The 19,528-nt window shown below is 43.2% G+C and overlaps 2 protein-coding genes across 3 annotated transcripts; both read left to right on the top strand.

Moving 5' to 3' along the window:
- The first annotated feature begins 151 nt into the window (after positions 1-151).
- On the top strand, positions 152-7,111 carry LOC138964632 (ADP ribosylation factor 4). Its single transcript, XM_070336638.1, has 6 exons — positions 152-374; positions 1,851-1,931; positions 2,550-2,659; positions 3,152-3,223; positions 3,821-3,946; positions 4,711-7,111. Exons 1-6 carry the CDS (start codon positions 308-310, stop codon positions 4,792-4,794), a joined length of 540 nt encoding a protein of 179 aa, XP_070192739.1. The 5' UTR covers positions 152-307; the 3' UTR covers positions 4,795-7,111.
- Positions 7,112-10,382: 3,271 nt separating this feature from the next.
- On the top strand, positions 10,383-19,290 carry LOC138964633 (uncharacterized protein DKFZp434B061-like). Of its 2 annotated transcripts, XM_070336639.1 has the most exons (8): positions 10,383-12,823; positions 13,432-13,581; positions 14,760-14,882; positions 15,600-15,678; positions 17,115-17,216; positions 17,518-17,703; positions 18,043-18,260; positions 19,024-19,290. In XM_070336639.1, exons 1-8 carry the CDS (start codon positions 10,927-10,929, stop codon positions 19,182-19,184), a joined length of 2,916 nt encoding a protein of 971 aa, XP_070192740.1. In that variant the 5' UTR covers positions 10,383-10,926; the 3' UTR covers positions 19,185-19,290. The 2 variants fall into 2 exon arrangements, with proteins under 2 accessions (XP_070192740.1, XP_070192741.1); XM_070336640.1 differs by lacking the exon at positions 18,043-18,260.
- The last annotated feature ends 238 nt before the right edge of the window (positions 19,291-19,528 follow it).

Consider the following 19,528-nt stretch of genomic DNA (forward strand, 5'->3'; position numbering starts at 1 on the left):
TTTGACATAAAAGTTCATAAAATAACAACGAAAAATATACTTTACAACTAATTTAGATATTTTCGGTTTCTTAAAAGAGTGAATCAATTCAGATATTGACATTGTTTATGGTTCGTTTTGGTGACATTTCTCTTTTTAGTTTTACACAACCAAGCATACACATGTTTACGTGACGTCACTGATCCAGGAGTTGGCAAAATTGACGTGGCAAGCAGCTGAAAATAGGGAAAACCAGCCTGGAGTGAATGATCTTCGTTCACTTTCTTCTTATTCTGTGAACTGCGATACCCCGACCACATCTGCGAACATGGGATTGACGATATCAAGTATTTTTACCAAGCTGTTCGGCAAGAAACAGATGAGAATATTGATGGGTAGGTATCCACTTCCTGTGCATGTCGCATTTAGTCAGCGTTCTCTACTCTAGAATCACACCCTATCAGGACGTATTCTGTGTTTGTACATGCCTTGTTTACTTTTATTCAATTTTAATTGTAGTACAGGTACCACTCTATGTACCGATTTTGAAAATGTAAAATAGATTCGGTCGTTATGAGAAGGGGTCGTAATAATATCGGTCCCCGTAGGCCGCAATATAGAGTTCGGGCTCGGGTCACTTTGTGCCCCGGACTACCCCGGACTACAAGAAATGTTTGGACAACAAAGACAGATCTATTGATCTGTGTTTATTTACAAAACCCTTTGTGCCCCGGACTACCCTAAAGCGCTAAAAGTTGTATTACTCAAACAGTCTACTCTCACAGACTCGGACTACATCAAGTAACATAGGGGTCCTACCTCTAAAGTCAAGGATGAATTATAACGTCAAAGGAATAATGATGCATAAAATCATGACAGAAAATGCACCCGAAACCATTTGTTCAAAGTTCTCTTTGAAGAATTCGCACCATTTTAGTAAATCTCATTCGTTACTTGGCCATGTCTATTACTTTGATTACGGCTTTTCTGTGAGTAAATCTCTCACACACACACACACACACACACACAGGGGTAGTCCAGGGTAGTCTGGGGCACAAAGTGACCCGACCGTAGAGTTTGGGTTTGTTAAGTCTATGTTGAATTTGTTCATGATGGGATCAGTCGATGATCCGGAATGACATGGTCGTTTTGCTTGTTGTCACCCGCAATATGATCATGCTCTGCTTTCCTTAAACAATGATGGTAACTAGTTGACTATGAAATTAATAACCAACATATTTTTTGCAAGGTTAATCCAGCCCCGTTACTTCTCCGGGGTTATTCTACACACAGTCAGGGGTCGAACCGAAAGCATACAGTGATACTGATAGTACTGATACTCATCGATGTCGATACAACTTATTTACTCATACGGTACCCGCCACAGTGTGGGTTAAACAACAAATAACAGAGTCCTATACGCAAAGGTACAGAACTTCCAACCCTTTGCAGACGTGATTAACCGAGGCAGAGTGTTGAAAATGTAGAGAAAAGGGTCAATTTTGATGATGAAATCTGACTCGTTCCTTCGAGGGACATACTGTAACTACAATGGGGACTGTCGACAGAGTTGAGTAATTTAGGACACTTCACTACTCACCTTCAAATCTCCACTGACGCAATTCAGCGGAGACTTAATTGAAATTATTCATATTGATTCAAACGAACGTGTGGTTGCATATCGCGTCACTTGTTCATGGATCATTGAAAACAAAAAAAGGTCTAAATTTCAATAATAATAATACGGGTTCTGAGCACCTTACAAAAAGATTATTATTAATATTTTTTTTTTTAAATCACACAAATCTACAACCATATAATGATATAAATATTTATTCGAACCCTAACCCTTACCCTGTTCTGTTTTTCAGTGGGACTTGATGCAGCCGGCAAAACAACTATCCTGTACAAGCTCAAACTTGGAGAAATTGTAACAACAATCCCAACCATCGGTAATTATTGGAGGCATGATTTAGAATTAGACAAATAGACTGACCGTTTTTAGTGTCAGGATTAAACATAGGTTACGGCTTTGGACACATGTAATGTGTGACTTGAATCAACAATGTGTTGAGCAAATAAATTTCAGCCCATTTCATCAATTTAAAAAAATAAAAATGAAAATATTGTTTTCAAAAGAAAAAGAGTTGCTTAGTTAATTGGATGTTTTTTAATTTTAGTGTATGTTCTTCAAATATATAATATACATTCTGGCAAATGACGGATTTTTTGGGAGTAAAAACACAGTGTTGTTCCCAGTTGGACTTGGACTGAAAATATGTACATGTCTAAAATGTCCTGACTATAATTATTAATTTGAGTATAAAAACAAAGTTCTGTCAGAAGAGCTCTTACGTACATGTCAAGACTAATGGATAATTGACTTGCCAGGGGTCAGAACAATGTGTCACTGTCAGATTAAAAAAGTATGCATCAATGACCGAGGCCTGGGAACAACACTGAAAACATTGCAAAGCATATGTAGAACTCATTCTGTAAAGCCTCTTTGTAGTGAATCTCAAAACTTCTTCAGTCTGCTTCTAATTGCCTGTAATGCTTTGCACTTGCAGGTTTTAATGTAGAGACAGTGGAATACAAGAACATCAGCTTCACAGTATGGGACGTGGGCGGTCAGGACAAAATCAGACCTCTGTGGCGCCACTACTTCCAGAACACACAGGTACTGCACTGCACTGGACTAATGTGTGTGTGTGGAATAAGAATAAGAGGGAGGTGGGGGCTGTACAATGAAGCGCTGTCTCTAGTACTGAAAACACTTTTTACGGTGTCCAATTTTCTGGAAGAAATAAAAGTGAAGATCAGCTGTCAAATACCAACTCTGAGGTGACAATCATGAAGCAATGCATTTCAGGTGATAAATCATTTAAAATTTGATTGCAAGTTGTGATTTGAGTTTTATCCAGATTGTGTTTGATTTGTTATTGGATTTTGAACATAATGCTTTAGGGAACCTTCTGAATGGTTTGAGCGTAAGACTAAGAGTAAGAGTGCGGGAAAACTATTTCTTCATCTCCAACATCTACATGCTGAGAGAGAGAGGAGGAAAGGGGGTGGGGGGATCAGTACAACGCCAAAATGCCACATGGCACACAATAGAACAAATGTTTGTTGTGTCTTCATGTGGTTATAATTTATATTTTTGTGTCTGCAGGGTTTGATCTTTGTGGTAGATAGCAATGACAAAGAGAGAATAGACGAAGCCAGAGAGGAGCTCCAGAAAATGGTGAGTTGCCTAGTTGTCCATGTGTGTTGCTGCGCAAGTGTGTTTGTGTGTGTCTGTATATATATGCATGTGTGTTTGTGCCTGCGTACATAAACAAGTCTGTGTCAAGGATAAAAGTTCCCACCCGAAATTCTGAAATTGGTTTCCAGAAAATGTTCTGGGTTTTAATCTTTTATAAACGAAAGTCTTGTGAAAACTTTTACCGATGTGTAGATTGTTTTGATTTTCCCTGTATGTGCTGATGTGGCTTAACATGTTGTCAAAATCACTAACATTTTCTCAGGGCCTGACCACCAAGACCCTCAACCGGGGTGCTTTCCCATGACCCCACTAAAGACCTGGACCCTCAGTCCTCTCCTCCCCCCCCCCCCCCTTCTTTTTGAAGTTTCCCAACTTTCATCCCTGTGTGTGTGTAAGAAAGAAAATCCCCCACTTTCTCTAAGTTCCAACTCTGACCATCGCTTTTTTCATCTCTGCTGAACTTCAAATGATTACATGTATTACACACTGTATTATTAGTATATGTATTACATACTGCTACTGCTAGGGTAAAGCATTTCATCCTCAGCTCAAATTGTCCCTGCTTTGCATTTTCAGCTACAAGAAACAGACCTCCAGGAGGCTGTATTACTTGTCTTCGCCAACAAAGTGGATCTGCCTAACGCCATGACAGCCTCTGAGATCACTGAAAAACTGGGACTCAATCAGTTGCGCAACAAGAAGGTACAGTCGGAATCGGTTATAACGTAACCGGTTATATTTTTTCCCGGCCAGCGATGTTCTTATTTATTACTAAAAATGAATCGGTTATACTTATAAGGTAGATCGATTATAACGATATATATTTGTTGTTCCCACGCCAGATAAAGAACCGGTTAGAACGTATGCTAACAAACTGATTGATTATCAAACTTAAAAAATGTAAAAACTTTGTAGGCCATTTTTTCGAAATTGCCTTTTCCGGTTTTTTCACTGCATGTAGCAAGATCTAGTTGTGGCACTTTTCAGCACGTATATGGGAATGTGTACTGTGCTTACTGTAAAGGTATTCTGCAGGTTTAGTGATGCTTGTGTTTTCTGTCAGTGCTGTTCACTTTAAGACTTGATAAAACAGCAACGTTGATTTTAATTTTGATTGTAATGAGTATAATAGAAACTATACAACAGGATGTGCGTGTTTAAAAACAAATTATTTTGATGAATACAAATTTTTGATTAGTGCTTTTGTGAACAAGAAACAATTGACAAGTGGCTCTATCCCATCTCTCCCCTTTCCCAGTCGCGATATAACCTTCGTGGTTGAAAACGACGTTAAACACCAAATAAAGTAAAGAAAAAAAGATGAATACAAGATTAGGATCTTTCAATTCAAAGCATCTTAATGATATTTGTAGATCTGTGTTTTCAGTGCTAAAGTGATCATTGTGGTGTTTTTATTAATTGTTTGTATGTGAATCTCATCCAATGAATAATGATGTTTGTTTCAGTGGTACATCCAGACCACATGCGCCACACAAGGACAGGGCCTGTACGAAGGACTGGACTGGCTGTCAAGCCAGTTAGCCAGCTAGCCAGCTTTTGATCTCATAGTTTTCTTTTGGACATCACCACGTCTGTCTGATGGCTGTCATTTCTCCTTCCCAAACATCATCAAAACACCCTCGTCGTTTTCATTCTTACCCTCGTTTGTCATCATCTGACTATGCTGTTTAAAATTGACTTATATTGTGAAGATCCGTTTTTGAGGTGATGAGAAATCTAATTCAGATTGTGAATATTTTTTTTTTTTTTTGTCTCTTGAATTTGTAAAACATTTTCATTGATGACATTGTTGTGTAAATGAAGTGTTCCGTAGTTGTGTACATCATTTATTGTCTGTTTCATGCCGAGAAAGATGATCAGAGTCTGTCATAAACAGCATGTACACACTTTCTTCAAGGACCAATATAAAGGGGAAAGGCTGTTGTTTTTAGTTAAATGCCCCTTTTATTCTGTTGGAGGGATAGAGATGCTCAGTTATCTTGTTAACGGCATCACACTTTTGCATCTACGATGTGAGAGGGAGTTTGCATGTGCATATACTTTGTATGATGCAACACGTTGGTTTCAACTTAGTACAGAAAGTTTAATCCATGTGCAGATTTTGTGTGTAAATTATGCTTCTTGATTGACTTGAAAGAGGTTTGTGTGGGAGTTTTGAAGTGGTTTATGTGATGAGACGTGTTTGTTTTAATTTAAGATTTATATATCTGTGTAAAACATTTTGTTTTGGTATAATAACATATTTACTGCTCTTTTTTGTCCTTTGAATCAGCAGTGGTTAAACAACTCGCAGACTCGCAATTGAACCAATAGCAACATAAAATTATCAAATTAAAACAAATAGAATAAATGTTGGGGTAGTACTTGAGAACCTGTTAGTTCTACATTTAGTGACCAGTATTATTGGTGTATGAAATTCATGGAGGAATAGCAAGTCAGTTTCAATGGCGTTTTAGTTTCCACTTCATTAGTGTGTGACATTTTATTGTATGAGATAAGTGACTTCCAGTAAATCCTTGATAAAAACAAAGATTTCACTTCAGTTGTATTTTACACCCTGTTCGTAAACAACCCTTTCAGAAATGTTTAATTAACATTGGGTACGTAAACGATGATGGCTTTTAACACAAATGCTATTCGCATGTAGGATTCTTTGTATACATACATCTTTGTATACATACATTTGTTTTGTATACTGTATGTGTGATTTGAAGGGAGAAACTCAGTGTCATCCATCTGTTTTATCTGCCATTCCATTTAGTGACATACATACATGTATATATAATCATCTCTTTCCTTTTCTGTTTCTGAGTGCCACCTGAGAGAAAAGAAATCGGGCTTTTGATAAGGCGAACGTTTTTCACATTCTCAGCTTCAAATCTGCCAGCATGGTGGTTAGCAGTGGTTGTCTACCCCTTTAAAACATATTTGAATTTTAATATACCTGTGGGTGCTTGTTCCCGGCCTCTTCATCTAGCTAACCTTAAGATGAAAACTACGTTTTAGCGAGAGATCTGTTGACTCCTGAAATGAGAGTGTTAAATAATTTGATGTTTTGTACAAATTTGGTCCAGGTTCTCTGTTCTTTGTGGTCTAGGGAAATGCACAAGTATCTTAGATGGTGGAGAGATTTGGAATGTCGCATGGGGATGTTGCAGCAGGACACTTTCAAGTTTTACATGTGCAGTGGGGTCGAGTCGGGTTTAAGCTTATGGTTTTCTTCAGAAAATATTTAAAGAATTTTTCAACAGGTTATACTGTACTTGTGAGAATACGCTGTGAATCTGCTCATTTTAAGGACATTGTTGAACAGAGTAACACTGACAATCAACTGTAGCATTCACAGAGATAAGGGGACTGATTCACCACAGAATGTTATTTTGTTACTGTTCTTGTCTTAATTGTGGATGTCATCACTTATTGCAAATAATGCTGTTCATCAGTGCTGTCTTGTCAAACCCTACATCATGAAGTGGACTAAGATTATGAGCAAACAACACCACAAAGCCTGCCTGAAGTTTCCTAGCTTAGATTATGGATAAACGTTACTGCTGAGTCTGCCTGACGTTTGCAAACTTAGAATGAAGAAACAACACTACAGAATTTGCTGAAGTTTTAGAAATAGCTCACTGCGTAGGGAAAATGCACAAAAGGCGATGGTTTTCAGACGCTGAAGCTTCACTAAATTTTGAAGAAATTGCGGTGAGAAGAACCAATGCAAGAGAAACGTCACTTTGGTATATTGTTTGCTTTGCTATTTCAACTGTGTTTTCAGTTTCTGTGTTGACTTCTCTCCCTTAAGCTAAATAGACATAATGATGATTATGGTATTTTTATGGCACATATCCTAAGTTCTAAGCACCTATGATCCAAACAAAAACTATATAAAAAAAAACCAATTTTTAAAAAATAAGCAAATTGCTTGCTTGCTTGCTTACATTTAGTTGCTTGGGGGTTTCAAATACCATTCAGCCGACAGACATAGATTCTGGTAATAATGTTGCAGTAGCTTCTTTTTCTTTTTTTTTCTTTTTCTTCCTTAATGTAATAGAAGAGAATGCTTTAAATTCTCAGCAATGCTTCTGTACAGTTTTAGCGATTCTGTGAAGCAAGTTTCATTCTACATATTGCAGGCAACAGTGTAACATCTCTTTGAACCCACTAATTGTCCAACTGAGAGAAACTGCGCAAGATTCCATGTTTTAAAAAAAGCTTACTTCAAAAAAATGTATGTCCCAGAGCAGTCATTTAAAGCAGACAAGACATTTTCAGGTGTGATAATTTTTGTGAGAACGAATGGGTAGAAGGTTTCATGGCCTATTTATTTTGTGATACAGTGGTACCTGTCATTTGAGGCCCCTTTAAGCAGAGGACACCTCACAATAAGAGACACATTCCTTTGCCTTGTGACCTGTTGATAGAAACTCATTCTACCTGCCCTGGGAGAAAATCTGTAAGGTAAGGACACTAAAGAGGTGTCCCATGACAGGTACATCTGTATATGTACTGTATTTTCTGGTGGTTTTCTGTTCTTAGTATTCAATATCTTGTGTGAAGAGCAATTGTGCTACCCCCCGCGGGCTAGGGGGAGTCCCATATTGGTTGGGACGAGAAAGAATTTACCCGATGCTCCCCAGCATGTCGTAAGAGGCGACTAACGGATTCTGTTTCTCCTTTTACCCTTGTTAAGTGTTTCTTGTATAGAATATAGTCAATTTTTGTAAAGATTTTAGTCAAGCAGTATGTAAGAAATGTTAAGTCCTTTGTAGTGGAAACTTGCATTCTCCCAGTGAGGTAATATATCGTACAGTACTACGTTGCAAGCCCCTGGAGCAAATTTTTGATTAGTGCTTTTGTGAACAAGAAACAATTGACAAGTGGCTCTATCCCATCTTCCCCCTTTCCCCGTCGCGATATAACCCTTTGTGGTTAAAAGCGACGTTAAACACCAAATAAAGAAAGAAAGAAAGCAATTGTGCTTGTGAAGCTCGAATGGTGATAAACATGTACAGCAAGTGTTGTACCTTGCATCTTACTGATACTAAGTAACTGTATTGCATGAGGGAATCGGAATGGGTATTGATTTTACATTTGTGTACTATTGCACTTTTTTTGTCATTTGTTCTCTGTAATTAACGTATTTGTACATTTGCAGTGCATGCCAGGACATCTGTAAAGAGCGCATTGTACAAATAAAGTTGACAACATACAAAGGGAGCACAGAGACTTCTGGTTGCGTGGAAGTTGGTTGATGACAGTTCTCATCTCATATCTGTCTTTCACTCTGTTTTTCTCTGTCTCTCTCTCTTTCTGTCTCTCTCTCTTTCTGTTAGTCTCTTTGCTGTTGATCTCTCTCTCTCTCTCTCTCTCTCTCTCTCTCTCTCTCTCTCTCTCTCTCTCTCTCTCTCTCTCTCTCTCTCTCTCTCTCTCTCTCTCTCTCTCTCTCTCTCTCTCTGCATTTGATTAATTGGACAGTTTCTTTAAGCTTTTGCAACCATGACAATTGGTATAGAAGCTTACCGATGTGCGATAGGAAGATTCAGTGCAGTTTTGGTGTGTTTGTTGCAAAAAAAGGAGACAAAAGCCCTGCGAAAAGCCCGTGCAAGTGACACGACAGTGGACTATGTGTACAGTGGCAGAGAGATCGCTGTGTTTTTCGCCTGGATTACGCTGTTGTGTCTGTCTGTGTGTGTGTGTGTTCGCGATGCACGGCCAAAGTTCTCGATGGATCTGCTTCAAATTTGGTGGGCATATTCAGGTAGACCCTGGACACAACCTGGTCGATGAGAATTTTCAACACGTGCTCTCAGCGCGCACGATTTTGGTTTTTCTGTTCATCTTCCCAGATCCATTCCCAGTAACTCGTCCTTATCTTCTCCAGTGTTTTGCGTTTATCTCCCTCCCTTCGTGTGGCGTCAATCCATATTCCCGTTACTATTTTTAGAAGGTCACTGTCCACAACGCTTTCATCCCGGCGAAGCAGGGTATTCCTCTACTTGGCCGGGTACCTGGCAAAGCCGGGTATTCGGCTTTACTTCTTCCCGGCGAAGCCGGGTATCCCGGCAAAGCGGGTAATCATCTAGTGTATTATATGTCACCAGTCTTGTTATGGGCTGGAGGCCTAACAAATAAAATGTCCGACTCCGACTCTCTCTCTCTCTCTCTCTCTCTCTCTTATCTCATTGTCTCCGAGGTACGGATATATCCGTACCCACTCATATGGCTTGATCTGACCTGGTACAGATATATCCGTACACACACAGTCTAGTCGCTTCAGTCGCTTCCTGTAACGTCGATCGAACACCTGCATTCCAGCGTGTTGATACACAGTTCCTACAGTTACTACAATTCTGAGTGACCTGCTGCAGCACAGCTGGTCTCGACAAAAAAAAACTTAGTCAACATAGGTGGGGTAGAAAGTATTAAGGACAGGTTGTAAGAAAAAGCTTAGCCTTAAACCTCTATCCTTGTAAAATAAAGTTCCATCATCTCTCTCTGTCGGTCTGTATTTCTGTCTTTCTATCTTATCATTTATGACATTCCCAAAACATTATTTGACCCTTAAATATGGACAATAATGTTGTCTGGCTTATCAGTAACAAAGTGTGAGTATGGGAAAAAAATTGTTGAAAGGTTTTTGCACAGAAATGTCATCCTAGTCACATTCTAAAATAGGTCACATCAATTAGCCTATTTGTGTCTCTTGTTTGTCCTGAATTCAAAGTTCCATTAATTTAACTTTTCTTTTTAATTTTTATTCATTCTTGATTCGGAACTGTAGCAGTCTATCTGTTTAGGATTTGTGGTAGAAGTGATTCACCAACTATTCTTCAGGTGATACTGATAGTACAGTAAATTCTAGCCTGGTGATAAGGTTTGCTACAATTAGTGCTGTGTGTGTTTACTAGCTTAGTACAAATTTAATTTGTTAACACGAAATGTATATATCCTTTCTGAAGAAATTCTGGAGTTCTCAGATTCTTGACCAACTATTTCACACCACGAACCCTCATTTACGCCACATTTCGCGATAATTCAACAACGCATGCGTACCTACTCCATTGGAAGAACCCTGGGCTAGCCGAGACTAGTGACGTTTAATCAAGTATGACGTCACTCGGCAGGACAGAGAGCAATGGCTAGGGAGGAGCGGGGGAAGAGGTAGCTTTTCGTTGACCTCACTGGTCACCAGGATGTCTTCAGTCAACCCTGGAGGACTGCACGAACCGTGGAGTTAAGGTTTGATCTGAACAAGAAAACGGCATGCCTAACTCACCATTCACGCGGCACAAACCTGATACAAAAGAGCTAGAGGAAAAAGCAATGCCATGCAAACAACGTTATTTCATTTGTAAAGGATCCCGCTTCAGCTGCAAGGCTTCTACGGTTGCTAGTTACTCAGTTTTTGTGGTCTTGTGAACATTTCTCATCTACAAAGGCATTATATCAAAAAGCCCAATAACCCAATAATGAAGATGTTGAATGCCTTTGAAAGATTACCGCACCATCGTCTACTGGCACAGTAACCACATCCAAGGCTTCGCCCTGTACCGGGAGTACGTGAAGTCTACGGGAGAGCTCGGCTGAACTGTCTCTGCGTCAATCCTCCTTGTGTAAGTTGGCCGTTCCAGGTGTGAAAGCACATTTGCCCACCTAACACAATGTGGCGTTCACCAACAAAGTCTGTAGAGCCCAACATGGCTCAACAAGGGGCTGCTCGGCATCGCAAAAGCCGCGGGGACATCGGAGTACTGCCCGGCAAAAGCCCGGCTACAGTACCCGTTTTCAAACATAATCGCAGTGGTTCCGCCGAGTCCACTACTGCTCCATCTGAGCCGCCGACTCCTACAGGCGAAAGGAGTCCCTCTTCCGTTCACCCCCCGACTCCCCGTTCCTGGTCAGCTCCCAGCCCTAGACCATTTAAGCTGTCAAATCGTTGTCGTCAGCCGTCCCAGAAGGCGTCGTCCCGATCTCCTCTTCAGAAAACTCCTTACCGCAGCTCAGCGTCTCAGATACCACCGAATCAATTGCCTAGCCATCCAGCTCGTTCTAAAATTTCACCTCGTTCTCAAAATGCAATTCGTCCAGCCGGCTCGCAAGGTCCAGCTCATTCAGACACTGCAATTCGCAAGGCTTGCTGTGGAGAAACTGCAAGCCCTTCAGCTCCTCCCAAACGGAGACCTTCTTCCCATCCTGTATTACTACACTCAACCCCTTTCAAAATCCATCACGTTACGGAACCTGCAGTAATTATTCACACGCTGCCTCCCCAGACAGGCTCCCATCCAGGTCATGCCAAGTTGCCGCCCTTCTCTCGACACACATATGTCCACCCTTCTGCTCATAAACACCCATCCATCCAATCACCAACTGTTCGCCAACCTCCATCCAAGGTGTTACCCCGGACCCAGTCCACACATCAACGTCCTAGGCCACAGAAATCGCGTCCTACCGCGGAGTCGGTTTTCCGTCGTTTATCGCAGGTATCAAATGCCGCCTTAGCGGCACATCGCACTCTGCCATCTGTGGGGTTGAATACTTCAGGGTCCGCAGCCTATCAGTCTTTCCAGGGTGCACCATCTCGTGCCCCACCAATGGCACCACCTTGTGCTCGATCCACGGCAACACCTCGTACTCTATCCATGGCACCACCTTGTGCTCCATCCAAATCACCACCTTTTGCTCCATCCATGGCACAACCTCGTGCTCCATCAATGGCAAAACCTCGTGCTCCATCCATGTCACCACCTCGTGCTCCATCCATGGCACCGCCTCGTGCTCCATCCATGGCACCGCCTCGTGCTCCATCCATGGCACCATCTCGCGCACACCCGGGGGCACCATTTCCGTCGATAGCACCATTTCGTGCACCCCGCACTTCGCCATCTGCGGGGTTGAATATTTCAGGGTCTGCAGCCTATCAGCCTTCACCTCATGCTCCATCCAAGGCACTATTTCGTCCACAACCAGGAGCACCGTCTCGGGCTCCATCGCTGGCACCGCCCCGTGTACCACCGGGGACGCCAATTCGTGCTCCATCGATGGCTCCTTCGCGTTCACCATCTCAAGCTCCATCGATGGCACCATCTCGAGCTCCATCGATGGCACCATCTCGTGCTCCATCGCATGCTCCATCCATTGCAGGAATTCAAGATCCTACTCGAGCACTGTTTCGCACACCTTCTCGTACTTCAGCGAGACGCCCAAGCCCATCCAGGACACAATCTCAAGGAAGCGTACGTGGGGTTCCGTCTGTGACAAACTCTCTGAGGGACACCCGAAGCTCTCCGTCCAAGATACCTTCACCCGGAATCAGAAGGTCGCCCTCGGCTCGCTCCATGTCACCGGGATTCCGTGGCGCAGCCCCGGCGAACTCGGACGATAGTATCAACCCCTTCAAGGGAAGAGCACGGGGGCGGCGTCCGACCGGCTATCCGGGAAACCTGTCCGGAGCTGTTTCTCCTTGCCAACCAGCGCAGGCTTGCGAGTCTGAGGAAGTGGTACCGTGCTTCAAGTTCTTCACGACGCGTGCTGACGGTGCTGACTGTTGTGAGGAAGGTGAGAAGTACGTTAGTTGTAATAACTATTAGAGTGTATGTCCAGCTGATCATAATTATGCAGGCGCATAGGAAAATACTCAGAGAAGATCTGGCCAGCTTTTGCACACACCCGTGATATTTTCAATGTGACCTAACCCTTTGTTAGCCAACTTAGTGTTCCTTACTGTCATCATCTCCGCAGCGGCTTTATCATTTCTGTACCCCCTTTTTGGGTTTATAACGGGTAACATATAGGCTCTCTCTCTCTCTCTCTGACTCTATATATCGCTCTATTCTCCACGTGTTTGGAGATTGAACACTTTGTGGTCACTGTAGAGTTAGCTAGCTTAGCTTTTCTTTCTCAGTTATACAGATGTGTAATGTGTGTCTTGTGTACAAGGTCTTAATGATTATGGTAGTTGGATATTAAAAAAATTCTGTTCTTTCTGTTGCTAATCTATACGTGGAGGTAGACAGAATCATACTTTTTTTGGGTTTCAATTAAAAGTTTGGCACAACACGTTATTAGCCCAAGGAGGCATCTCACACCACACTATCTGTCGTTCATTTATCACTGGAAGTAGTGTCAATAACTTGAATAAGTAAGCTTATCCACCCTTCAAACAGGCTTCACAAGCGGTGTTGAAGTCAGCTTCAAGAAGAGAGGCTGCACGCAGTCACATGCCCCTGGGCCCAACGGAGGAGCGGCTAGTGCTTTAGAAGACAAAGATCTCTACATAGTCATCGGTGGTCACTTGAACTCCAACACCAACAAAGGTAGGCCATGATGGGCGTTCATGAACATAAAATACGAGACGAGACGAGACGAGACGAGAGGAGACGAGAGGAGACGAGACGAAACATGTGCAATACAATGTAGTACATTAAGGTACAGTACAAGACGAAAAATAATATTTCAATTAATACAATACAAGACAAGACAAGACAAGACAAGACAAGGCAACCCAATGCAAAACGATACCATACAAAACAGTACGATACAATACTTGCTGGGACCCTGCCGCGTGGTCTGATTGGTTGAAATCACAACAAATCTCAATTTTAACCAATCCGACCCCGCGGCTGCGTACCACTAAGTCGGATGTCACCCAGTTTCGCTTCGTGCACCTCAGCTCTGGGCTGGACTCGGCCAACACCAATAGAGGTAGGCTATTTTGGGCTATGGCGGTGGGAATTTATGAAAATACATTACAAGACATGACAATGCAAACCAATATTATAACGTACAAAACAGAACCATACAATACATCATAGTAAGCGGCGGACACTTGGATACCAACGCCCACAGAGGTAGGCCAGATTGGTGCATAGTGGTCGTTCATGAACTAATTTACCAGAAATAGAAGACAAACTAATGCAAAACACCATACAAAAAAGTACAATATATTACTTCATAGTCATCAGCGCGATTGGACTTAAACACTAACAGAGGTAGGCTAGTTTGGCGCATGGTGGGAGTTTATGAACTGCATGAAATACAAGACAAACCAATACAAAACACCATACAAAACAGTACAATATAATACTTCATAGTCATCGGCGCGATTGGACACTAACAGAGGTAGGACACGATTGGACCATGGTGGGCGTTCATAAACTGCATGAAGTACACGATAAATCAATGCAAAACTAGACTATACAAAACAGTACAATACAATTCTTCATAGTCATCGGCGGACGCTTAAACTCGAACACCACCAGAGGCAGGCTAGTTTCGTTCATGGTGGGCGTTCATGAAAACACAATAGAAGACAAACCAATGCAAAACACCATACAAAACAGTACAATATAATACTTCATAGTCAGGTGTACGAAGGTGCTTAATGTAATACGGTTTGCCCTTAATGAACCTGTGTGTGTGTGTGTGTGTGTGTGTGTGTGTGTGTGTGTGTGTGTGTGTGTGTGTGTGTGTGTGCATTTATGTTTGTGCACAGGCTTGGCTAAAACCCAAGTTCTAGAGATTTCAGAGAACAAATGGGAGAAGTGCGAAGAAGCAATGCCCCAGACCCGATTTCATTTTGCTGCAGCCTTCCTCGACTGCAACATCTACGTTGTTGGTTTGTGTATTTCTTCTTTTTCTTCTTCGTTCATGGGCTGAAACCCCCACGTTCACGTATGTTTTTGCACTAGTGGATTTTTACGTGTATGGCTGCGCCATTCTGACAGCATACGCCGATTTCGGGGGTAGCATGCTGGATATTTTCGTGTTTCTACTCGTATAACCCACCGAACACTGACATGAATTACAGGATCTTTTTCGTGCGCACTTGGGCTTGTGCTTGCGTGTACACACGCACAGGCACAGGCAAGTCTGCACATAAGTTGACCTGGGAGATCGGTTTGTGTACACTTTACTTTACACATCGCAAGTTTTTGCTAGGATGAAAAAAACAACCCCTAGTGGACGAAAATTCAGTGGTAGAGTAGACTGATACATGTATGATGGAAAGTTTAAAGCCACAAGATCGTTTATATACTGGACAGACAGACAAAACATTATGAGACAAACGAAACAAAAACTTAGTCTACAGTATGCTTTGGATGCGATCTCTGGCAAAGAGATTGATGGTCAGTGCCTACAAAACAAACACAGCAAACACTCTCAACACATACAGTAACCGTAATGTTGATTTTTGGTGTGTGTCAAAGCGGAAGAATGCTCTTATCTTATGTAAAGCATTTGGCAGATCTATGGTGATTCACAAGATAGTTTACACGGGAAGGAAGTTATTAGGCATCTATAATCATAACGCCCTTTCATTCTTCTGTTACAGGAGGTTATGATCCTCAAGACAGAAGATGCGGTGCGCATGCCACTAAGGACACTTTTCTGTTCGAGGTTGCTTCACAAAGGTATCTAGACGCGCACGTGACTGAATGAACAATTAATGTCAGTCCGTAAACGGAGGGGAAAAACAGAAACTAACCAGACACACTGAATTCATGCTTTTTTTGTCAATCGTACTGCAGTCAAACCTCGCATAACGACCATTCTCAACAACGACACCTCCCGTTTTCCAACCGATCTTCTAGGCACGGATACCTCTCACACTGATACTGACCTCTGAATAGCGCCATCTCCGGTTTCCGACGACCGACCGACCGACCAAGACTGAGTCAATAACGACTTCCACCCCAACATACCCCTAGGCAATGTCTAGTGTGAGCTGATGCTCGCCCAAATGCAGTGAGAGTCCACTTCGTTATCACTCTGAACACTCCCCTCCTTAGTAAAGCTTCGTACAGCGAGCTTCGTGAAGTCGACTTCCCCAAATAGTATTAGGCTTTACGCATTGTGGCAGACCGTCCAGCGGTCCTTAATGGAGCCCGAAGTCGACTTCCCCAAATAGTATTAGGCTTTACGCATTGTGGCAGACCGTCCAGCGGTCCTTAATGGAGCCCGAAGTCGACTTCCCCAAATAGTATTAGGCTTTACGCATTGTGGCAGACCGTCCAGCGGTCCTTAATGGAGCCCGAAGTCGACTTCCCCAAATAGTATTAGGCTGTACGCATTGTGGCAGACCGTCCAGGCGGTCCTTAATGGAGCCCGAAGTCGACTTCCCCAAATAGTATTAGGCTGTACGCATTGTGGCAGACCGTCCAGCGGTCCTTAATGGAGCCCGAAGTCGACTTCCCCAAATAGTATTAGGCTGTACGCATTGTGGCAGACCGTCCAGCGGTCCTTAATGGAGCCCGAAGTCGACTTCCCCAAATAGTAGGCCTATTAGGCTGTACGCATTGTGGCAGACCGTCCAGCGGTCCTTAACTGAGCCCGAAGTCGACTTCCCCAAATAGTATTAGGCTGTACGCATTGTGGCAGACCGTCCAGCGGTCCTTAATGGAGCCCGAAGTCGACTTCCCCAAATAGTAGGCCTATTAGGCTGTACGCATTGTGGCAGACCGTCCAGGCGGTCCTCAATGGAGCCCGAAGTCGACTTCGCGAAGTTTTTTTTTTACCGTGCTTAAACTCCGTGCGGCCAGTTTCGCGAAGTATACTTCGCGTAGTGGACTTCGCCCAGTTAATGTGAAGCTTTAGGTGCGGTGATCAGTGTCGCATGCAGTGTCACTCTTTTGCTAGTCGGTCTTTATGCTTGAAATTTCCCCGAGGACCCTTTTTAAAGGGCTCTTGACCTCACAAGCGCTGATCCGAACGGCTTGCAGAAGTGAATGGTACAGTTATTCTGCCTCTACTGTCAAGCCAGGTGATTGACTAGAGTGAGCCTGACCTCGTGGTCATATCCCAGGGTGGCTGTAGTACAACTCTCCTTTCGTTGTCCTCTTCCGTACAGATGGGAGAAGGTGTGCTCCATGCTGTGTGCTCGTTCCTTCCACACGGTGTGTGTCCTGGACGGTCGTATCTACGCCATGGGGGGTCAGGACCAGGATGAGGAGTGAGTATTTAGGCCTATGGTAGCTACGTTTCTTGTATGTCGCCGTTAGACAACTGTCAATATTCTGAAAATAACTCCGTCTGGTTTGTATGAGTTATAGAAGTGTGAAAACCTCTGACAAACATTGGAGAGGCCGATCAATAGCGAGGGGTGTGTCTGAAACACGTTGTTCTGTTCACCTTTTCCCAACACACCCCTCGTTAGTGACTGGCTCCTCCAATGTTTGTCAGAGGTTTTGGCAAGGGTATTCATTGACATTGGTATTCTCTCTCATTGACTTACTTTTGCACTTGTCCACCAGGGTACAGGACTCAGTTGAAGTGTACGAGCCTGAGAGTGACCGCTGGTCAAGCCTGCCCTGTATGCAGACCTGTCGGGCCGGGGCGTGTTCTGCCGTCTTGAAGGGGCGAGTGTTCGTGGTTGGGGGTTATGACGAGTCGGGTACCGTGCTGCTATCCACTGAATGGTTTGAGACCTGCGCCAACAGGTCTGTGCGCATACATGTTTTTAAAGATTGCCCAAAATCCAAAAAACAGATAGACTGCTAACGTTCCAATATTCTTTATTCATTTATTCATTACCCCATAAAAAAAAAATTAAAAAAAGAAGAAGAAAAAAAGTTTTTATTTCGCCGCTGACAGTTTCCGGAAAGCAAAGGGGTCGGTGGGGGTGAGAGTGGAGGTTGAGGGAGGTGGGACCGGGAGGGTGTACATATCACGAATGAGCGTTGGACATGGGATTTAGCTTTCACTTTGAATTAGAGGAAGTCTAAACTAGGACTATAAGAAAGTTTAAATTATGGGCCTGCCCATATCATGGTTCTCAGGTGGTACACCCGTGGCGACCTCCGTATCCCTCGTGCCCAGGCGTGCCTCGCGCAGGTGGACCGCTGTCTCTTCCTGTGTGGGGGAGTCACGCGTAACATCTGCACGGGTGTCCTGGGGAGTGTCCGTTACGTGGACAGGTATGACCCCGACGCGGATGAGTGGACACACCTGACTGACATGCACACTGCGCGACACAACTCTGGGGCTGCTGCCGTTGGTGAGTGGCTTGAAATCAAAACCGGAACTGGAGTTAAACGTAGATTCGACAGGCGCAGTGACCAGGTGGATAAGACTGGGTTCGAATCCCGGCCGCGCCTGGTGGGTTAAGCGTGGAGATTTTTCCAATCTCCCAGGACGACAACCTATGTGCAGACCTGCTAATGTAAGTGCCTTATCCCCCTTCGTGTGTACATGCAAGCACACGACCATTTGCGCACGGAGAAGACCCTGTGATCCTTTTCAGATTTCGGTGGGTTATAGAAACACGAAAATACGAAAATACCATGCATCCCTAGACAGCGGCGTATAGCTGCCTAAATGGCGGGTAAAAAACGGTCTTGAACGTAAAAACCAACTCGTGCAAAAAACACGAGACGGACTGTACGTGGGAGTTTCAGCCAATGAACGCAGAAGAAGAAAAAACGTTCCCTTGTGCCAAGCTAATAGAAAAATGGCAGATAGTTCAGTGTTACAGAATGTTAGCACCAGATTTCCTGGACATTCACACAATCTCCTTTGCACCGGTATACACACATCTTTTGTTCTATAGCACTTTACAAAACGATCGTGTCTATAGTTGGCCATACGCTACTGCTGAAGAAAAAGAAGCTAGAAAGTAGAACCGACACGAACACCTTATTTAGCGACATCGGGGAAATGACTGCAAAATTATTGACATAAGAGATTTTTGACTTCTGTCGTTCTGTTGTTAATGACTTTATTTAATTTTAATTTAATTTAATTTTTTATTTTTTTTACAGGCAGTCAGATCTTTATAGTAGGCGGAGTGTCAACGGACACGGGTCAGATGCTGCACTCCGTTGAATGCTATGACGCTCAGACACGCAAGTGGGACACCTCGCTTCCTTGGCTGCCAGTGGCTGCGTCATCACAACTGGCGTGTGTCGCGATGTCATATTAACATAGAATCATGTTAGATGAACTTGCTACTACAAGTCGATGAATCAAGCAACCAACCATACAAGCAGCAAAATAGCTGAATAAAGGAAGTAACGATCAGCATCAAATCCTTTCGTTCTCGTTCATTTTGAGAGAGAGAGAGAGAGAGAGAGAGAGAGAGAGAGAGAGAGAGAGAGAGAGAGAGAGAGAGAGAGAGAGAGAGAGAGAGAGAGAGTTTGTTTGTGTGTCTGTGTGTGTGTTTGTTGTTGTTGTTGTTGCAACTCCAAGATAACTCTTGACGAGTTCTCTTAATAAGAGTCGCCGTATGCATGGCGTTGTATGTGTGCGGGCGAACGCTTTTTGACC

The sequence above is a fragment of the Littorina saxatilis genome, linkage group LG4, assembly GCF_037325665.1.
Source record: "Littorina saxatilis isolate snail1 linkage group LG4, US_GU_Lsax_2.0, whole genome shotgun sequence".
Taxonomy (NCBI): domain Eukaryota; kingdom Metazoa; phylum Mollusca; class Gastropoda; order Littorinimorpha; family Littorinidae; genus Littorina; species Littorina saxatilis.